Source organism: Filicampus tigris, chromosome 2 (assembly GCF_054856515.1).
Source record: "Filicampus tigris isolate MCC_2025a chromosome 2, RoL_Ftig_1.0, whole genome shotgun sequence".
In the NCBI taxonomy this organism is placed as follows: domain Eukaryota; kingdom Metazoa; phylum Chordata; class Actinopteri; order Syngnathiformes; family Syngnathidae; genus Filicampus; species Filicampus tigris.
Genome location: NC_141218.1, coordinates 23991646 through 24011609, shown reverse-complemented (window position 1 = coordinate 24011609; position 19964 = coordinate 23991646). Strand labels below are relative to the sequence as shown.

General features: G+C 41.6%; 2 protein-coding genes across 19 annotated transcripts in view; both read right to left on the bottom strand.

Annotated features, from left to right (window-relative positions):
- The window catches only part of LOC147151836 (protocadherin gamma-C5-like), a 262710-nt gene that overhangs the window by 35732 nt on the left and 207014 nt on the right, over positions 1–19964 (bottom strand). The window contains exon 1 of one of the 18 annotated variants that reach the window (XM_086018821.1): positions 4302–6884. The exons of 15 other annotated variants lie outside the window; for them this stretch is intronic. In XM_086018821.1, the coding sequence (XP_085874947.1) occupies positions 4302–6737 (2436 nt within the window). In that variant the 5' untranslated portion in view covers positions 6738–6884. Of the gene's footprint in view, positions 1–368; positions 3022–4301; positions 6885–19964 lie in introns of those variants that run through there. 2 more of the 18 variants (XM_086018625.1, XM_086018720.1) reach the window with 2 other exon arrangements.
- LOC147151841 (protocadherin beta-15-like) lies at positions 10043–19125 on the bottom strand. The gene is made up of 2 exons (XM_086019190.1): positions 15919–19125; positions 10043–11299 (listed from the first exon to the last, which is right to left on the bottom strand). The coding sequence occupies exons 1-2, from the start codon at positions 18304–18306 to the stop codon at positions 11243–11245; spliced, it is 2445 nt and encodes an 814-aa protein (XP_085875316.1). The 5' UTR covers positions 18307–19125; the 3' UTR covers positions 10043–11242.

Sequence of the window (19964 nt, the reverse complement as noted above, 5' to 3'; positions counted from 1 at the left end):
AAGTAAGAGGCAAAATGGTAGTTAAAACGACCTGAGACTATATATGTAAAGCTGCTGGCAAAACATTACACCATCTTAATTGAATTGAAAGGACATTAATGCAAAAAATACTGTTGCTATAGGATTTAGAGTTCATTTTAACACTGCTGAAATGTTCCTATACACAATATAAAAGTCTGCAGCATCTTTGTTCACATAATGTAACTGCAGCAACATTGTCAGCATAAGTGATAAACTAACTGGCACAATCTGTTGTTGTAGATGAGAATGGATCACAACTAGTTGAACAAAAATAAGAGAATAGTGTAAATGGCAAGTAGGTGGAGTGCTGCAAGTTGTCCTTGAGTGCAAACTAAAGTAGCGCTCACCTGCTGGCTCTCAAATGTCCAGGTGCTGTCAGGCAAAGAAGCGTCCAGGATGCTGATGACCTCCTTAAAGTCAGTGGTGCTGCTGGGCTTGACCAAAGTGAAGTCACTGTACTCCGACATGGGAGACATGCACGACCTGAAGGAGTGACTCTGAGACATGACGTCTCCTCCCAGAACCTCCACGTATTTGATAGGCCCATCGGTGTTGAGCTGAATGTGCAGATTTCGGTTGGGCTTCTTGTCCTCCTCGCAGTGTGTCCGTCTCGCGCAGCAAGTAGCGCCGCTCGTGCCGCTCCTCATGCATTTGACGGCCAAGATGAGCAACGTGACCAGAGACAGCACGGACACGGAGGCCAGAGACACAATCAAATAAAGCGTGATTCTGCCGCCTTTCTTGCCGGGCTCGGACGCCTTGTGTCTCAGCTCCAACACGGGCTCGCTCACGCCGTCGTCCAGCAGGATGGACAGCGTGACGGTGGCCGACTGGACCGGATCCCCGTCGTCCTTCACCTCTACGATCAGCCTCTGAGAGGAGTCGTCGTGCTCGGACACGGCGCGTTTGGTCCTCACCTCCCCCGTGTACAAATTGAGCGTGAAGAGAGAGGCGTCCGTGGCCTCCGCCACTTTGTACGAGACCCACGCGTTGTGGCCCGAGTCGGCGTCCACGGCCGTCACCTTGGTGAGCAGGTGGCCCGCCTTGGCCGAGCGGGGCACCCGCAGGTGGGAGGCGGCGTGGGGGGAGGGGTATATGACAGTGGGGGCGTTGTCGTTCTGGTCCAGGATGAAAACGTGGACGCTGGCCTTGCTGCTGAGAGACGGCGAGCCCTGGTCCTTTGCCTCAACCTGAACCTCAAACACTTTGACTTTCTCGTAATCAAACGAGTGCATGCTGTAGATGCTGCCGTTCTCCGCGTTCACGTAAACGTAAGATGACACGGAAACATCATGCACTTTAGAGTCCACGATAGAGTAAGACACTTTGGCGTTTTCACCGGCATCCGGGTCACTTGCAGACACCGAGTACAGTATAGAGCCTGCTACTCCGTTCTCTTTTAAATAAACATTATAGGAGGTCTGAGAGAATACAGGAGGGTTGTCATTGATGTCAGTGATGGTGACAGCAATATTTTTCTTACTGGAGAGAGGAGGAGAGCCAGCATCAGTGGCTGTAATCTCAATATTGTACTCAGACACACGCTCTCGGTCTAAAGCACCACTGGTGACCAGCGCATAATTATGGGAAAAAGATGGTTTAAGGGCAAATGGATATTTTGGGGGGAGATGTAATGTTACTTTCCCATTATCACCAGTGTCAAGGTCTCTAGCACTGAGCAAAGCTACCACAGTACCATTTGGAGAATCCTCACGAACTGGCTTGGAATTAGAGGTGAGTATTATTTCCGGAGCATTGTCATTTACATCTAGAATCTCAACATGGACAGTACAATGGCCCTCCATTCTAGGATTCCCTTTATCCTTCGCACTTATGTCTATTTCATAATTTGCAGCCGTCTCAAAATCTAACATACCTTTTAAAAGTATTGTGCCAGTCATATTATCAACAGTAAACACAGAGAGGATGCTCTCTGGTGTGTGAGCACCAAAACAATATTCTATTTCTCCATTTTTTCCCTCGTCCATGTCTGTGGCTTTTGTTTGCACGATTGTCGCACCTCTTTCAAGATTTTCAGGTATAGACACTTTGTATAATAATTTCTCAAAAGTAGGAACATTATCATTAATGTCAAGAATCTTAATTGTTATTTGGGATGTCCCTGATCTTACAGGGCTGCCTCCATCCAAGGCTGTCAGTAAAAGCTGATGAACAGACTTTTTCTCTCTATCTAAAGTTTTCACTAAAACCAACTCGGGGACTTTCCTCCCACCGGCAACCTCCTTGAGTCTAATATTAAAACATTCGTCTTTACTGAGAGTGTAAGACTTGAGCGAATTAGCGCCAACATCTGGATCAACGGCACTTTCTACTGGAAAACGGACCCCCACAACCGTTGATTCTGCTATCTCAACTATGACATCATTCGAGGGAAACCGGGGCGCGTTATCATTAATGTCTTGTATTTCTACCTCCACACGGAAAAGCTGCAAGGGGTCCTCGATGACGACCTGCAGGGGGAGCACGCAGCTGGCGCTTTGTGCGCATAAAGCCTCTCTGTCTATTCTGTCGTTGACCAGCAGCTCTCCCTTCCCCGCATCCACGCTGAAATACTGCTTACCAGCCTCAGAGGCGACGCGCAGCTTGCGCTCAAATATCTCTGACAGCCCCAAAGACAGATCTTTGGCCAAATTTCCCACCACGGAACCTTTTTTGAGCTCCTCTGGGATGCTGTAACGAGTCTGCGCATCCACGGTAGTCCACAAAAGAAAATGCCACAAAAGAGCTCGCCATCGCCAGCCTCGACATCCTATTGTCTTTGTCATCCTTGCTCCGTAACGACGAAAATATTCCCGTCGATTTTGCATAAAAAATACTGCTGGTAGTCACCATTTCAATAAAAAGCCATTATAACGTGGTCCACAACAACAAAGCACGACTTTACATGAATATGAATGAAAATAAAATCCAAAATAAGCCCGTTGCGCACACACGCGCGCAGACACTCGCTGTCGCTCCCTCTCCTCTTTCTGTTTGAGCTACAAAAAGATGAAGCTGCATTGGGGCGGGGACTAGATTGCTTTGCAAACTTCGAAATCCTATTGGCTCACAGTGGCAGACCCTGTCAACCAATGAGAGCGAGGCTGTAGCTTCTCCCCTTCAATTGCATCCATGCAGGCACATGGAGAGAAACAAACATGCCACTCTATTGTAGCTATAGCGAGTTTGTGTTTAAACATAAACGAGCACATAATGGTCTTCTCCAACGACAGACCCGGAAATCACTTTGCGTCTTAATAGCTTGGACGATGAGTTGTATCCAGAACTTGAACACACGTGAGCAAAACGTTCTACGACTCCTAATAAACACAGGTTAAATTAATAAAATATTTAGCCGTTTTGTTTGGATTGAATTGATATATTAAGATGACCTTTCTGCGAAAATGAAATTAAGCAGGCAAAAAAAAACCCCAACAACTAACAAAAGATATTTAGTTCAGTTGGTAGAAACTACGTGGGTGAAACAGAGTTGCTGTTATTATTATTTCTATTATTATTATTGTTATAACTATTATTTATTTTTTGTAACGATTATTCACATTATAAAACACCGGCATTGGGTGGACTAAAAAATGCATTTCGAAAATACCAATACAAATAAATACTGTAACGCGTTTGACCCTGCCCTGCGACTGGCTGGCGACCAGTTCGGGGTGTAGTCTGCCTTCGCCCATTGACGGCTGGGATAGGCTCCAGCAACTCCCCGCGACCCTGTATAGGATAAGCGGTTTGGAAGATGACATGACATGACGCGTTTGACCCGGGGGCTAATAATATTTAATAGTTTGTCAAACTGTACAACAACCCAATTAACTGTATGATCAATGATTATACGCATAATATTGCAAAAATGACATTTATATTTAAATATCGTACAATATGTTGTAAAATTGGGGCATATTTCACATAAGTCCTTGTTTACACTGTTTTAATTTTACAAGACCAAATGGATGGGCTTGCTTTAAAATATTATTTGAAATATATTGGGAAAAATATCCACGCATTACATGTGATATACTAACAGTAAAAACGACAACTTATACCCCCAAAAAACAACGAAACCCTTCTTGGTCACCTCATTAACTAGTCAACAAATAACCGTCATTGTGAATAATTTAGTTGAATTTAGCTATAACTGATTATGAAGTCATGATTTGCTATAATGTTTCAAACACAAACAGCCAATTGCAACGTGGGTATAAAATAATGCTTTTTTAAAAATCTATTATTATTATTTTTTAAGAGTATCACACGCTCACCTGCTGGCTCTCAAATGTCCAGGTGCTGTCAGGTAAAGAAGCGTCCAGGACGCTGATGACCTCCTTAAAGTCAGTGGTGCTGCTGGGCTTGACCAAAGTGAAGTCACTGTACTCCGACATAGGAGACATGCACGACCTGAAGGAGTGACTCTGAGACATGACGTCTCCTCCCAGAACCTCCACGTACTTGATAGGCCCATCGGTGTTGAGCTGAATGTGCAGATTTCGGTTGGGCTTCTTGTCCTCCTCGCAGTGTGTCCGTCTCACGCAGCAAGTAGCGCCGCTCGTGCCGCTCCTCATGCATTTGACGGCCAAGATGAGCAACGTGACCAGAGACAGCACGGACACGGAGGCCAGAGACACAATCAAATAAAGCGTGATTCTGCCGCCTTTCTTGCCGGGCTCGGACGCCTTGTGTCTCAGCTCCAACACGGGCTCGCTCACGCCATCCTCCAGCAGGATGGACAGTGTGACGGTGGCCGACTGGACCGGTTCCCCGTCGTCCTTCACCTCTACGATCAGCCTCTGAGAGGAGTCGTCGTGCTCGGACACGGCGCGTTTGGTCCTCACCTCCCCCGTGTACAAATTGAGCGTGAAGAGAGAGGCGTCCGTGGCCTCCGCCACTTTGTACGAGACCCACGCGTTGTGGCCCGAGTCGGCGTCCACGGCCGTCACCTTGGTGAGCAGGTGGCCCGCCTTGGCCGAGCGGGGTACCCGCAGGTGGGAGGCGGCGTGGGGGGAGGGGTATATGACAGCGGGGGCGTTGTCGTTCTGGTCCAGGATGAAAACGTGGACGCTGGCCTTGCTGCTGAGAGACGGCGAGCCCTGGTCCTTCGCCTCAACCTGAACCTCAAACACTTTGACTTTCTCGTAGTCAAACGAGTGCATGCTGTAGATGCTGCCGTTCTCCGCGTTCACGTAAACGTAAGACGACACGGACACGTCGTGCACTGTTGAGTCCACAATAGAGTAAGACACTTTGGCGTTTTCACCAGAATCCGGGTCACTTGCAGACACCGAACATAACATAAGGCCTGGAGCACTATTTTCCTTTACATAAATAGTGTAATGAGGCTGTGAGAAAACTGGTGGGTTGTCATTTACATCTAAAAGTTTAACTACAATTATTTTTGCACTCAACAGTGGAGGTTTTCCATAATCAGTGGCACTAATCTCAACACTATATTGATCATTTATTTCACGATCAAGAGGCCCGTTTGTCACTAAAGAGTAGTGGTTCGAGACAGACGGATTTAATTTAAAATGCGATTCAGAGGACAGCCGCAAGGTAACCTTGCCATTGTCTTTTGAATCGGGGTCTCGTGTACTTATAAGAGCAATAACTGTTCCCGTGGCGGAATCCTCCGGCACCGGACTCGTTAGTGACGTCACAATTATTTCAGGAGCATTATCATTAACGTCAACTATTTTTATTTCGACGCCACTGTGCCCCTCCATTTTGGGATTGCCTTTGTCTTTCGCTGTAATATCAAACCTGTGTAAAGAACTCGTTTCATGGTCTAAATTTCCTTTGACCGTAATAGCTCCAGTTGCAGCTTCAATATTAAATAATAATAAAATCTCTTCTGACGTTTGCTCTGCAAAACTATATTCAATTTCACCGTTTAGTCCTTCGTCGGCATCTGTCGCTTTTACCTGTAATATTTGCACGCCTGGACTGGCTTTCTCGCTGACATTCGCCTCATAAAGCTGCCTCTCAAATTGGGGTGCATTGTCGTTGTTGTCAAGGACTGTTATGGTAATTTCGGACGTCCCCGACCGGACCGGGTCGCCACCATCCACAGCCGTGAGGATGAGATGATGGACAGGCAGCTTTTCTCGGTCGAGAGGCTTTTCAAGTACCAGTTCAGGGATTTTTCGTCCATCCTTGTGTGTTTTGACAGCTAATTTAAAATGGTCATTTTTGCTGATAACATAGGAGCGTACGGAATTAGGGCCGACATCAGGATCTTGCGCACTTTCTAAAGGAAATCGTGCACCTGGATTAACCAGCTCTGCTATTTTTAATATTTTTTCCTTTGTGACAAAACTGGGAGAGTTATCATTCGTGTCCAATATTTCAATCTCAATCCTATGCAGTTGCAAGGGGTTGTCTATAACCAGCTCTAAAGGCAACAGACATGCTGCTCTTTGTCCGCACAGCTCCTCTCTGTCTATTCGATCAGTCACCAGCAAATCTCCCTTCCCGAGGTCCACACTGAAAAACTGCTTACCAGCCTCCGACGTTATCCGCAGTTTACGTCGTTGCAGTTCAGAAACGACCAAACTCAAATCCTTTGCAAGATTTCCCACGAGCGAGCCTCGTTTTAACTCCTCCGGGATGCTGTAGCGGTTCTGTCCGTCTATTGTACTCCACAAAAGGGAGAAATGATGCCACCACCAAAGCAACCGCCACACGGGCAATTTGTGCCACATTATTCCAATGAAATGCAATATATCCAATGAAAGCCTCTACTGATGATGCTAAAACAGAAAGTCTGTAATCCAGCGAAAAAACGTCCTCGCAAATATTAGTGATAAAGGAGATAGTCATGCTTTGTATGCATAAAAGCCCTCCCCCAGCTCGACAGTGTGGAGGCAAGTGCGGTGAAGCTGCGAAGGGACTAGATCTCTTTGTACACCTCTCACTGTCATTGGTGGATACTGAGAACACATTCGAGCCAATCTGAAAGGCTCCTATGGTACACTGACGTCACACACAACACACACCCTTCATTATTATGCCACTCAAATAGGATGACATGCAGTTTAATGTGTAAGGGCAATTAGTATTTGAAAAAACGGAATCAATCAACAAATACATTAATTAATAAATCATGTGTAGTTTTATTTACAGCAGTCGATGGACAACTTAACCCTTTCATGCAAAGTGGTCACTGCAGTGGACAGCTATTTAAAAGCTGCTTTCGCCTATATTAATTAATCTAATATATATATATATATATATTTATATTTTAAATAATAACATTAAATCATAATTAATGCATGTAAGGTTTAACAATATTTTTTAGAAATTAATATAGGCGAAAGCAACTTTTAAATAGCTGTCCACTGCACTATGTATGAAAGGGTTAATATATATTTTTAAATTTTGATATTATCTTTACAAAATACAAATCTAAAACATGGTAGGTATAAAACACATTTGTTTTTGATGAATCTTGAAACAAGTCAAATACTAATTTAACATCACAGTGCTTATTTTTTTTTATACATGCATGTAGGTATTTTAATACTAACACATTTAATCGTAACATACGCCGTGCCGCCCTTAATATTTCTACAAAAGACCAAATCCAGTCATGCATATTTTTATTTACAGCACTGGATGCACAATGACTTAATACAGATTGTCTTTACTTTTATTATTACCATACAAGCTATACTATAAATATGAAAAGAAAATGGTCAGAAGTGATTTTTAAACATAAAATATTGAAAACGTTTAATAATAAGTGAACATTACATTGCATTATTTCATTAATTTGTATTACTAATTTATAATTTCTAAACGTATATATGACTTCACACAATACACACAATTCATTATTATGCCACCGAAATATAATATCTCACAACACCAATTCAACAACATCATGCATTTTAACGTTTATTTAAAGGTTATTAATATTTGAATAAAACACCATGTAATGTATAGTGCACATTTTCTTTACAGCAGTAGAAGCAAAACGTAAATAACGTTTTAATATTATTAACATGTTATAAAACAAATGTAAATAACGTTGGAAATACATTAGTTTTATGAAATATTGGAAAAAAGTAAATTACTAATTTAACATTAAAGTGCGTTAAAAACGTCAATTATATTAACGTGCAATACAAACACACATTAAACAAGGAAATTACTTCCCATAACACTTTATTATTATGCCACTCAAATCAATATTATCTGACAACACCGAATGCAACAGCATGCATTTAAATTTCGATTTAAAAAGTCCATTCATATTTTCACAAAATACCAAATAGTGTATTTTTATTTTCAGCAGTGGATACGAGACGACTCAAAAGTTGTTCTACAACTTACAAAGATTAAATGCAAATATTGATAGTAAAACAAAAAACTAATACTAGTAAAATATTACAGTAATTTATTTTAATAAATTTGTGCAATAAAATGTAGTACTCAATAAATTGTACCGGTATTTATATGGAATATTGAATATGAGAATAAATACATATTGAATTTAATATTACAGTTCTTTTTTGTTAAAAATATGCATTCATATAAACCCAGTGTAAAATACAAATTCAAACGTGATAAGAAATATCCATTTAAATTAAATATTTCAACCAATGCTATTCTACTATCACACTCATTCAATTCTATTTAGAGCGCAGTCACACGCGTTCTCTTCAGCTCACAAGGCTGATCATCGCCTTCCAGTGGTTGAAGAGAACAAATGCAGCCTTTGCACGTCATCTCGTCCTCACTGCTTGAAATGATCCTGCCTGCCACATATCCACATCAAATACCCGGATGGAGGAGCAAACCAAAAGAAAGAGGAGGGGTGAGCTCAAACGGTGAATGAGCTTTCAAGAGGCGTTTAATGCAATTGTAAATGATACTATTTTTCACACTATCTCCATCATATACACTCTAATATATATGAAATGACTATCACTCACTTTATGTCTCCCAGATATACAAACACAATGTATAAAGTAAACATCCTGACAGTGCTTGAACAGTCACTGATATCAAGACGAAAAATAAAGCCATTTATTTTATTACATAACACATTTTTTTCTCAATGTGTATAGATAGCGTACACCATGCACCTAGACGTCACTTTTATTATTTTCCTCTGCTGCACAGCAATATGGGCGACAGAGGGAGATGCAGAGAGCCAGCCAGGGCGTAGCAAGGGTGGGGGGGGGGGTATTCAGGGATCTGCTTTCAGCACCACGCAAGTGGACAGCGCCACACAGGCGGCCAACTGCTGCATCTGCAACTGACGCTGAATAAACAGGACACATATCAACATGCTCTAGGCACGACCACTATTTTGCTGCGGGAACTGTTTTAACGCACAACTGTGTTACTGCAGCCGTGTTGCCCACAAGTGTTATGATTTTTCCTTTTTAAATCTTAACAGGGGGAACATTCACAGATATCAGGTGAAAAGCCAAACTATGAAGACAATGTTGTGTACGCTCACAGGCCACAAAATCTGTACAATCAGATGGTAATTAATAAAAGAACTGTAACACCAATATAAAAAAACCCACGTAATTTAACATTTGCATTATTGTTGTACAGTTCACAGTGATAAGTGGTTGGCTGCTATTTTGATGCCCTCATTTCCCCACAATTTAGGCAGTATTATGGAGTGTCTCACAATGACAACCACAAAAATAGTGTTGGCTGAATTCTGCTGCTATCTCTTGAAGTGAAGCATAACTGAACATTAATAGACAGACACTTTAAAACAGCTCTCATTGTGCTGGTATAACTACTAAGGTCTGTGCATTTTAGACACACTCACACATGTTCAATATTGTTCCAACCTTAAGATACAACACATTGCAGACTGGTGGTGGCCCCACACGGGAAGAGAAACTGATTGAAGAGGAGGTTGTCAACTGCGTGCAGGAAACATCTTAGCTATAGTTTGAAACCTGCTTACTGGAAAACAGCACTAACGGATAGAAGAATATGCAAAAATTGAAATGGCAATTGCATCGACTGTAATTTGAGTTACAGTACCTACAAACGGACAGTGGATGTAGGATTTAAAACAATGCAGGATGATAAATGCAATGCATATCATTAAAATTTATTTTGATGTATTATTTATTATATTTGAATGCAAAATTATTATTACTGGTATTCATGATGCGTTGTGCTGTCTACTGCAATTTCTTTAATTGTTGCATAAATACAGGTAAAAAAAATTCATTCACACTCACTTTTCACATCAGTTGTCCTATATGACAGCTACGCCATGTTTTCATCAGCAAGCAATGACACACAGTGATGATGAGGACATTCAAAAGGGTCTTGTCCAAAACAACTTGTCAGCTTGAGTTTCACCATGCCATATTTTTTATGCTGTCATTCAAACAAATCTTTTGACAGACATGATATGAAGTCAGTAATGCTTGAGATTTTGAGAGGATGTGCTACACAGTTATTGCATCGTCTGTACAGTTGGTGTGAATGTTGCTCTGTATTAATTATGTAAATCAGAGGCCACCAACGTGGCATCCATGAGAACCTGGGCGCCGACCTGCAAGGACTATACGAGTAGCCCGCTGGCCTGTTCTAAAACTAGCTCACCAGTGATGGGACCATGTGATTGTCTAAGAATGTTCTAAAAGTGATCATTTGAAAATGTAAACACTGGCAGTTTTAGAGAAATAAAGTGCTGCTTATTGATATTGATCTCATCTGTTTCCTAATCATTGTGGGATATCATTAACATGATGAGTGTTTTCACATAAATGAATATCATGATTAACAATAATACTACAATTTAATTAAAGGTAATTAAAGAAAATGTGTTATTTCAGAAGTGTCTATCAAACTGGTGGACCAGCACATTAATGAGTACCCAAGAAGTAGCTCTCAGTTTCAAAAAGGTCACTGACCCCTGATGTGAATCCTGCAAGTTATATTCCACTGCCTTCAAAGTCTCTCACTTTGAAGGACACAATAGATGAATTCCTTGTTTAGCACTGTCTTGCAGGTTAATACAAAAATAACATTTTTGAACATGTACAGGTGTATTGTAGTTTCAGGTGCATTTCATCACTGTTTGAGCAATGAAAATAGACAATCATTCTGTTTTAGTGTCTTGAAACATTTGTGAAGGATGTGAACAGATGTGTCAGCCAAAGTGGAAATTCAGAACTAATATACTTGTGTACAATTATCTACTGTCGATGCGGATTAGTCAATGGTTTGTTTCTGTTTTCTTGTGTGTGGTAAATATAGAGAAAGACTTTCTTACCTTATATAGCGAGAGATGGTTGATCAGGAGTGAGGGACGCAGGGATGGACAGCGGTCGACAAGAGGAGACATGAAAGAGAAAAAGACACGAGAGAAGGGATACTGGTTAGACTGGTGGTCAAACATGAACTTTGAAGTTGGCAAAGTGAGCAACCAACATACTTACCATGTGACTCACACACAAGTGTGTCATCGGTTGTGTGTGTTGAGCATGAGGTTAATTTTGTTACAAATGTTGTCTCGTGCATTGCAATAGTTCATTCTTATTGACAGTAATGTGTTTCCATTTGTATCAATATTTGACAGAATGAGCACTCAACAGCACAATTTGAGCACTCAGGCTTGCATATGAAGATTTGCAGCCACTGTTTTAAAATTGAGCCCCTGGCAAAGGTTAAAAACAAATAACAGCACTGTATTTGACTGAAAAATAACACAAAAAATTCAATTAAATACAATTATATATTATTTATCTTTGAGTGATAGAGAATAAATAAATAATAGGAAGCTCTCTGACACACAAAGGGTATGGCTACATCATTTCGTATTATTTAGGACAGGAGAAAATAATCAAATAATAAAAGTAATCTCGAAAAGAACTGATGTGATATAACTCCTACATTCAAAACACAAAATAATGACAATAAAAGTGAATATGCAAAAAAACTGCATTCAGACATGCATGTTCCAAGCAAAACCTGCAACAGTGGCTCACAAAGTCAGTTCCATGAAAGCACCAGCAGAGGGCCTCGAGGCGATGGCCAGTGGGAAATGTTTTATTAATGAGACTGCACACGTGTCAATCAATACTTCCTGCCTTTGTGCATGGGAGAAACTTGAACAAAACAACGCAGCTCATAAATGAACACCATACAGTTTGTAACCATAAAATACTACATTTAAAGGAAATTTATTTTTGTAAGGTGCTATACATTTACAATGTAAACATCTCCAGTCAACGTGGTCACTGAGGTTTTCTGCATGTAACTAGGACAAATGACCCAAATAGGGCAGCTACAGCATCAATCACAACAAATCTGGAAAAAAAGGAGCCATGATCACCCTCCCCCTTTCCATCCTCCTCCTCCTCCTCCTAATCAGCCACCCCCTGTTGGTGTGAGCATGCTGCAAATCCCTGCCCAAAAACAGGGGTGCCTGCTGTCCTCTTAAACTAGGCAGTCTGCACACACACACAAGGGCTGCCACTGCTGCTCACCCCTATCACTCAAAATGGTAAATCCCTGCCAGTGAGTCATCTTGTCGCCATGGTAACACATCCAACCTCTCGCATCCCACCCTGTCTGTTTCCCTATATTTGCTGGCAACCGTGGCAGAGAAGAAAAGAGGAAACAATAATGTGGAAAAAGGAAGACAGAAGAAATTAATCAATACTTGTGATGCTCTGATGGACATGTAGTAGAATGATAGCATGTCCTTCAAGGTAAAAGAAGGAAATTAACTATTTAAACATGAAGTTGGCATAAATGTGATACTGATCTAAGCATGAAATGTCAACATATGGCGATTTGTGTGTTTTAATCGCCAAAAAGGATGTCTCACTGAGCAATCTTTCACTCCCTTTCCCTCCCTTTCTCTGCTGCAGAGTGGTGCAGCTGGAGCGGGGGAGGGGTGGCTGCGGACAAGCAGATCAGGAGCAAAAGAGGAAGGAAGCAAGACTTTGCTCAACAAGAATGGTGATGGCACAGTGGCCATCTCTCACATTGGGAACCAGTGCAAACACAACCATCCAATCACTAATGTATTATGTTATGCTGAAGATAATTTTCAAAGAAACAAAGCATCATCACATTACCATCATATTGTTCAAGACAAATGGTCTCATCTTATTCAAAATAAAACAAATCTGACAGCTAAGCAGAATCAAATAATACAAATGTGTGTTGTACAGTGACTTTGACAGATTACGGTCACAGATTTAGATTCAACACAGGAGTGTCTGTGTGTACATCTGTGTGCTTAACGCAACTTGGCTTTTGTCCCACATTACACTGTCCTGCATGGCTAATCTTGAAAGTAATCCTGTGCAGACATTCGTCAGAGGATGAACACTACAAGCACACATTCCTAAACAATTTCAAAAAGGTGTAGCATACACTCACCACCCTTGCGCACAATAAAACTTTTGCCACATTCTCAGTGGGGGTGTTAACCTACTGCAAATAAACATTGTTATATTCATTAATCATAAAATTAAGACGAGTTGTCTTGCAGTCAGAGCAAAATACTTCACAAGTCCTTACAACTAAAGCAGACATGAAATATGCACAACGTCCGCACATAAATGCAATATGCTAATGATCCTATTGTCACAAAGCTTGAGCAGACAGTAAACAAACGAATTCCAGCGCCAAGGCCTGTGCTCTAGTTGTTTCTGCACATTATTCTAGTTTTGCAGTGTGTACTGATTAATACGGGGTTAAAATCATAAAGCGTGATTAAATGTATAATGCAGCCATAGTGAGGTTTGAGGGTGCTCCTAAAATTCTGTATGTCAAGCTTTACAAAAAACTAACACTTTCTTCCAAAAATAGATAATCAAAACCCCCAAAAAAGGATAAAAATGGTTAATGATCCTTGAAAAGGGAGGGTGTAAATACAATGAATACAATTAAGACAACTGGAGGCAGGTGAACATGATTAATATATTCACAGCCAAATGGAGATAAATCTGTGGAAAAATACAGTACATAAAAGTAGCAAAATTGACCTTCACAAATGAGTGCTTGTGTGCCTTTATTCCCCCAATGTATCATCATGACGATTTTTGTCAACAATGCACCGCGCCTGCACTTTGAGCAGCATGTGCCTGCATGTGTGACTGACCAACACTACAACAGCAGCGTGTATGCGACACTGCTGCAGATTTGAATAGCTGCCATTCAATGATCAGTTAGCCCACTTTCACCCATTGCGAGACACTGCCCTAGTTTATTATACAGCCACCCACATTTTGTTACATAACCTCTCTCTCCCTCCATCCTATCTCTTTGTCTTTTCATTCCACTACTTAAAATATCTCACAGAGTCTCTGCCAATCGCAGAGCACGCAGCCTAATATAACTGTTGCCATGCACGCAACACATTTTCTCATTTCGGCACACAAGGACGGTTGCGCAGCAAAATGGCTGCCGTGCATCACAAACACAAACGCTGCACAGGGATGGAGGACCACTCGCCTCATCCCCTCCCCCGCTGCCTGCCTCTATCCTCCTCTCCATCACATTGCTTTCGCCCGCTCAGTCGCCGCAGATTCAGCACTGAATCTTCTCTATTCAACCGCACGTTCAAGTAACATTATTGCATCACACTTTGCATTCTAAACTGCCATTAGCTGTGTCTATTCCTGTTCTTTTGTCCCCATGTGTGGCTGCAGCATGCACGCTAGTGTAATAGGTCAGTGCAGCAAAAGTAGTGCACTGCATGCCTGTATGTTTCTGGGTGACAGTGGCAAGGTTTAGCAGGGATGAAAAGCCTGTGTCATTGGTGAGTTTGTATTGATTTCAAATGTGATGATGATACTCTGATTGGAACAAACATTTGATCCAACTTCACATTCAGCTCATGACAGAGTATGTCTGAAATGGTTGCACCAAAGGGAAACAACATGAAGTAACTTAAGGTGGATGAATGCAACTAAGGAAAAACTGATAAGAGAGAGATGTTACATTTATGTTACGAATACTACAATAGGTCAACATGACAAGTGAAGTCCACATTTGACACTTGAGCACCTTATTTTCTCATCTACATACATCCCTTGCTACTGTCTTGTGTGTATCTCAAAACATCCTGCATCCTATGTGCATTTGGCAAACGGAATGTGTTGTTATTCCTATTTTGTTGTCATCTGATTGAGCCACTGGAGTTCCTCTGTTCGCAGTATACAGCCACTAATAATACAGTCGTTGAAGTATTTCTAACTTATCAAATTAGACAAATTGTGAAAATTTTATGAACAACAACAAAGGAAAACTGCATTCATTTGCATGGACTACAGTATTTGGATTAAGGACATTTTGTATATCAATGAGCAAAGCAAGGTGGAAGCGAGGACCAGTATGTATTAACACGACAGTAACGCAGTACATTAGCACTCGTGGAGTTAAACCGGAATAGGCCATTCTTAATACAGTAGGGTGTCTTAACATGAAGAAAACAATTTTGAGAGACGTTGAAAAATGTTTAAGGGTAAAACAACACAACAATTACATTTAAATTTTGGGAGTTGAACACTATTAGAAGAATACAATTTTATCCACTGGTAAAAAGTAAGTCAAATAAGTAGTAAAATGCAATTATATGATAATAAAATGTAAAAACAAATAAATTATTGAGCTTTTACAAAGTAAGAGGGCAAGCGCTCGATATGGTCTGAAGTGCTGAAATTGTGATAAAAATCAAATGCCAATAAAATCAACACAACCACACTTTGGCTGACATAACCGTGGAGAAAAGGGAGACAACCTAATTATGACACGTTACTGCTGCAAACAATTGTTACACTAAATGCTTGAACATGAAGCACAGCAGAAGTGATGTTTTATATGATTGGTTAGTAAGCAGCATCATAACAGGGGGAACGAATGATTAATTCTCACCTCTGCCATCAAAGTTTCTGTATCTGTTTTGGGCCTCTGTATTGTCCTAGTATGGTTACCACTCAGAGTATTTGGACTGATTTGTCGGGAAAACATCAGGTCGCTTTTCCTGGAATCAGTAGTTCCGCATACGTCATAGCTGAACGCCTGCTTCAGCGTACCGGAGCCGTCTACGTCAGCGTAAAGGGGCGGGTAATAAGGAATAACCGGAAGTGTACCGTTTGATTTGAAAAATAGGCGCTCTTGACGCCACCTGTACACTTTGACTGATATGATCAGCAGCAAGCAGGTGATGAAGAGGAAGGAGACCACAGCCAGCGCCAAGACTAAGTAAAAAGTCAGCTTGTCGTTGTACTCCTTGTCGTGCATGCTAAAGTCAGTGAACTCTGACAGCACTTGAGGGAAGCTGTCGGCCACCGCCACGTTAACAATGACTGTAGCCGAACGAGAGGGCCGCCCGTTGTCCTCCACGACAACAGTCAGTCTTTGTTTGACAGCATCTTTATCAGTCACTTGGCGGACAGTTCGTATTTCTCCATTGTGGAGGCCCACTTCAAACAGCGCCCTGTCTGTGGCTTTGTGCACTTTATAGGAGAGCCAGGCGTTCTGGCCAGAGTCCACATCCACCGCCACCACTTTAGTCACCAGGTAGCCCACATCTGCCGAGCGAGGCACCATTTCGGCCATCAGCATGCCGCCCGTCTGCACCGGGTACAGGACCTGAGGGGCGTTGTCGTTCTGGTCCTGTATCAGGATGCGAACGCTCGCGTTGCTGCTGAGGGGAGGGGACCCTCCATCCTGCGCTCTGACTCGAATGTGGAACACTTTAGTTTGCTCGTAGTCGAAGGAGCGCACAGCCATTATTTCCCCACTCTCTGCATTCACCGTAAAAAAGGCAGAAGCTGACATCCCGTTAAGTTTGACGTCTTCAAGGAAATAGGAAATGCGCGCATTGTTCCCATAGTCTTTATCGCTGGCTTTGACGGCAAGAAGCGGCGCGCCAGGTGTGTTATTTTCAGTGGCAGAGGCTGAATAAGATGCACGTTGAAACACCGGGGCATGGTCGTTTACGTCTGATAATTTCAAATGAATGGTCTTGCGAGTAGAGCGAGGCGGGGTACCCTCGTCTATTGCGGTTATTGTTATGTTATATTCCGGCGCGGTTTCGCGGTCTAAAACGTCATCGGACACCAAACTGTAGAAATTAAGTGATGATGATTTTATTTTGAAGGGCAAATCCGGGCTAATGAAGCACTTCACTTCGCCATTCTTACCAGAGTCTAAGTCTTTAACATTCAGCATAGCTATTGTTGTTTCAAGAATTGAATCCTCTGGTATTGGATTGGACAGTGAAAGGATGCTTATGACAGGCGCATTGTCATTTAAATCACCCACTTCGATTAACACCTTACACGTGTCCCTCAGCCCTCCTTTATCTGTTGCCTCGACGTCTATTTCATACTGTTTGACTTTTTCGTAATTTAGCTCACCCATCACGGAGATTTCTCCTGTATTTGCGTGGATATTAAACACAGACGAGGCCACGTCGCTGTTGCGAGATAATGAATACTCAACCTCCGCGTTTGTTCCCGTGTCTGCATCGGTGGCACTAACTTGTAAAATATTTGTTCCCCTCTGCGTGTTTTCGGGTACAGTTACTCTGTAACGAGACTGGCTAAAAATGGGTGCATTGTCATTTGCATCCACCACAATGATGTTTATTCTTACAGAACTTGATTTGGGAGAGTCGCCGCCATCATATGCAGTTAGAGTCAGTTTATGCGCCTCCTGAATTTCTCGGTCTAATAAATCATCAAGTATCATTTCTGCATATTTGGTGCCATCAGGACGAGAGAGTATATTTAATTTAAAATGATCTGTGGGGTTTAGCTTATACGTATGCAGAGTATTCGAGCCTACGTCTGGATCTTTGGCACTATCGAGTGAAAAACGAGCCCCCTTTGAAATCGATTCGCTAATTTCAAAGGTAATTTCCCTATTTGCAAATACAGGAGCGTTATCATTTATGTCTACAATTTCGACATCGACATGATGGAGCTCCATGGGGTTATTTAGGATGATTTGGAAATGCAGAGAGCAAGGAGACACTTGGCCGCACCTCTCCTCTCTGTCTATTCTCTGCTTAATTTCAAGCGTTCCTTTATCCAAATTGAGAGCAAGGTACTCACTGCTGTCCTCTGTAAATATTCTGGCCCGCCCGGATTTCAGTCTCTTTATATCCAAACCGAGATCCTGCACGATATTCCCAACAATAGATCCTATAGCCATCTCCTCGGGTATGGAATAACGGACATGAGCTACGGCCATATCCGTGACATACAGGCAGAAAAAGAATAGCTTCCAATAGAAAAACAAAGCCCCCCGCATCGTGTTTTCTTAAAATCTATCCAAAAATGAAATGGAACGAGTTGTGATGGCAAACGAGGAGCGTTTCTGTCGCGGTGTCTTCACACGACACGAAATGAGACGGACTGAACCATGCAGAAAATCTGTTTTTTTTCCTCATTATCCTCAGTTTGACCTACAGCGACACTTAGAGACCAAAAGGGGGATTGCATTTCCTGGACATCAATTGCAGTAAATGTATGTCGCCACAAAAAAAGTCTAATTCAAGCGATCAGTAGAAAATATTTTTTTACAATATTCTAAGCTCTAAAGGAGAGTCATGTCTGTTCAGGATGTTGACCCCCAACCCCAGTTATTCAGATCTTGTACATAATCATGATCTCGCAAATTCTAGATTGTCATAGAAATGGTAATTTGCAAATAACAAGTTTGGATAATGGAGGACTGCGGACTGCAAGTGGGAGAACAAAAGGAGACGCGTCGCTCTCCGTGGTGCTGAAACGAGAGGATTTAAAATTACGTCTGGTTGTGTTTGGACAGAAAAATCATTTGTATGATGTTTGTATTCAAACACCACCACACAGGTTTCTGGAAAATGCGATTAAAGTTTACGCTTCCTGTTTTATTTTTCGAGGTTTCAAAAATATGCTATAGCATTTTAGAAATTGGTAAATACATCAATTTTCAGGGGCTCAAAAGCATTTGGATACTTGACTCACGACAGGTAAACTGGCCAGTTGTTGTCCAGCTCCTTGTTACTTAAAGGTGAAGTCAATCCAAACATTTTCCTTTTCAAGAATATGTTCATGCAGGCCCACTTGTTGGAAAGAGGCAGACAGATTAATATTGCGTTTGTGGAATGTGAGTTAAGCAGCAAAATCCACACGGTGGTTTTTAGCCACCGGGGGTGGCCATTTTGTCACTTCTGTCAAGCGAAAATGACGTCACAGTTGTTCTGGGCTCAGGTAACGACCAATCAAAGCTCACCTGTTTTCTGAAGCTGAGCCACGATTGGTCATCTGAGCCCTGAGCAGTTGTGATGTCATTTTCAGTTGACAGAAGTGCCAAAATGGCTGCCCCCTGAGATGGCTATGGAAACGGTTATATTTCGCTGCTTAACTCATATTCCACAAACACAATATTACTCAGAATGCCTTGTTTCAACTAGTGGGCCTGCATAGAACTCATTCTTGAAAAAAAACATTTGGGTTGACTTACTCTTTAAGACAAATGAAACTGATAAATCCCTGGAGCTAGCAATACGAAGTTAGGAAGGTTTCAATGCAAGTGACAGAGGCCATCACATACTAAAAACAACCACGTAAATATATACAAGAGATAGCAAAAACCCCCAGTGTGGTAAAATTTTGGTACAAAATTTGGTACAAAAGTTTGGTACAAAAAAGATAGCACTTGTAAACCTAATGACACCAAAAATCTTAAAATACATAGATAATTCATATTAAGTGTATGAGGCAGAGGACCTTCCCAAATAAATTTCTGTAAAAATATAATCCACAATCAAGCATGCAGCCCTTAAATATAAATAGAGAAGGTTTACAAATAAGTCAAGGGTACCATTCAAGAACAGCATAGCCAAATCAGATTTTGCCACAAACACAAGTTTCCCAAAAAATCCAATTCCTTTGACAGATTCAACCAACTCTGCATAGAGGAAG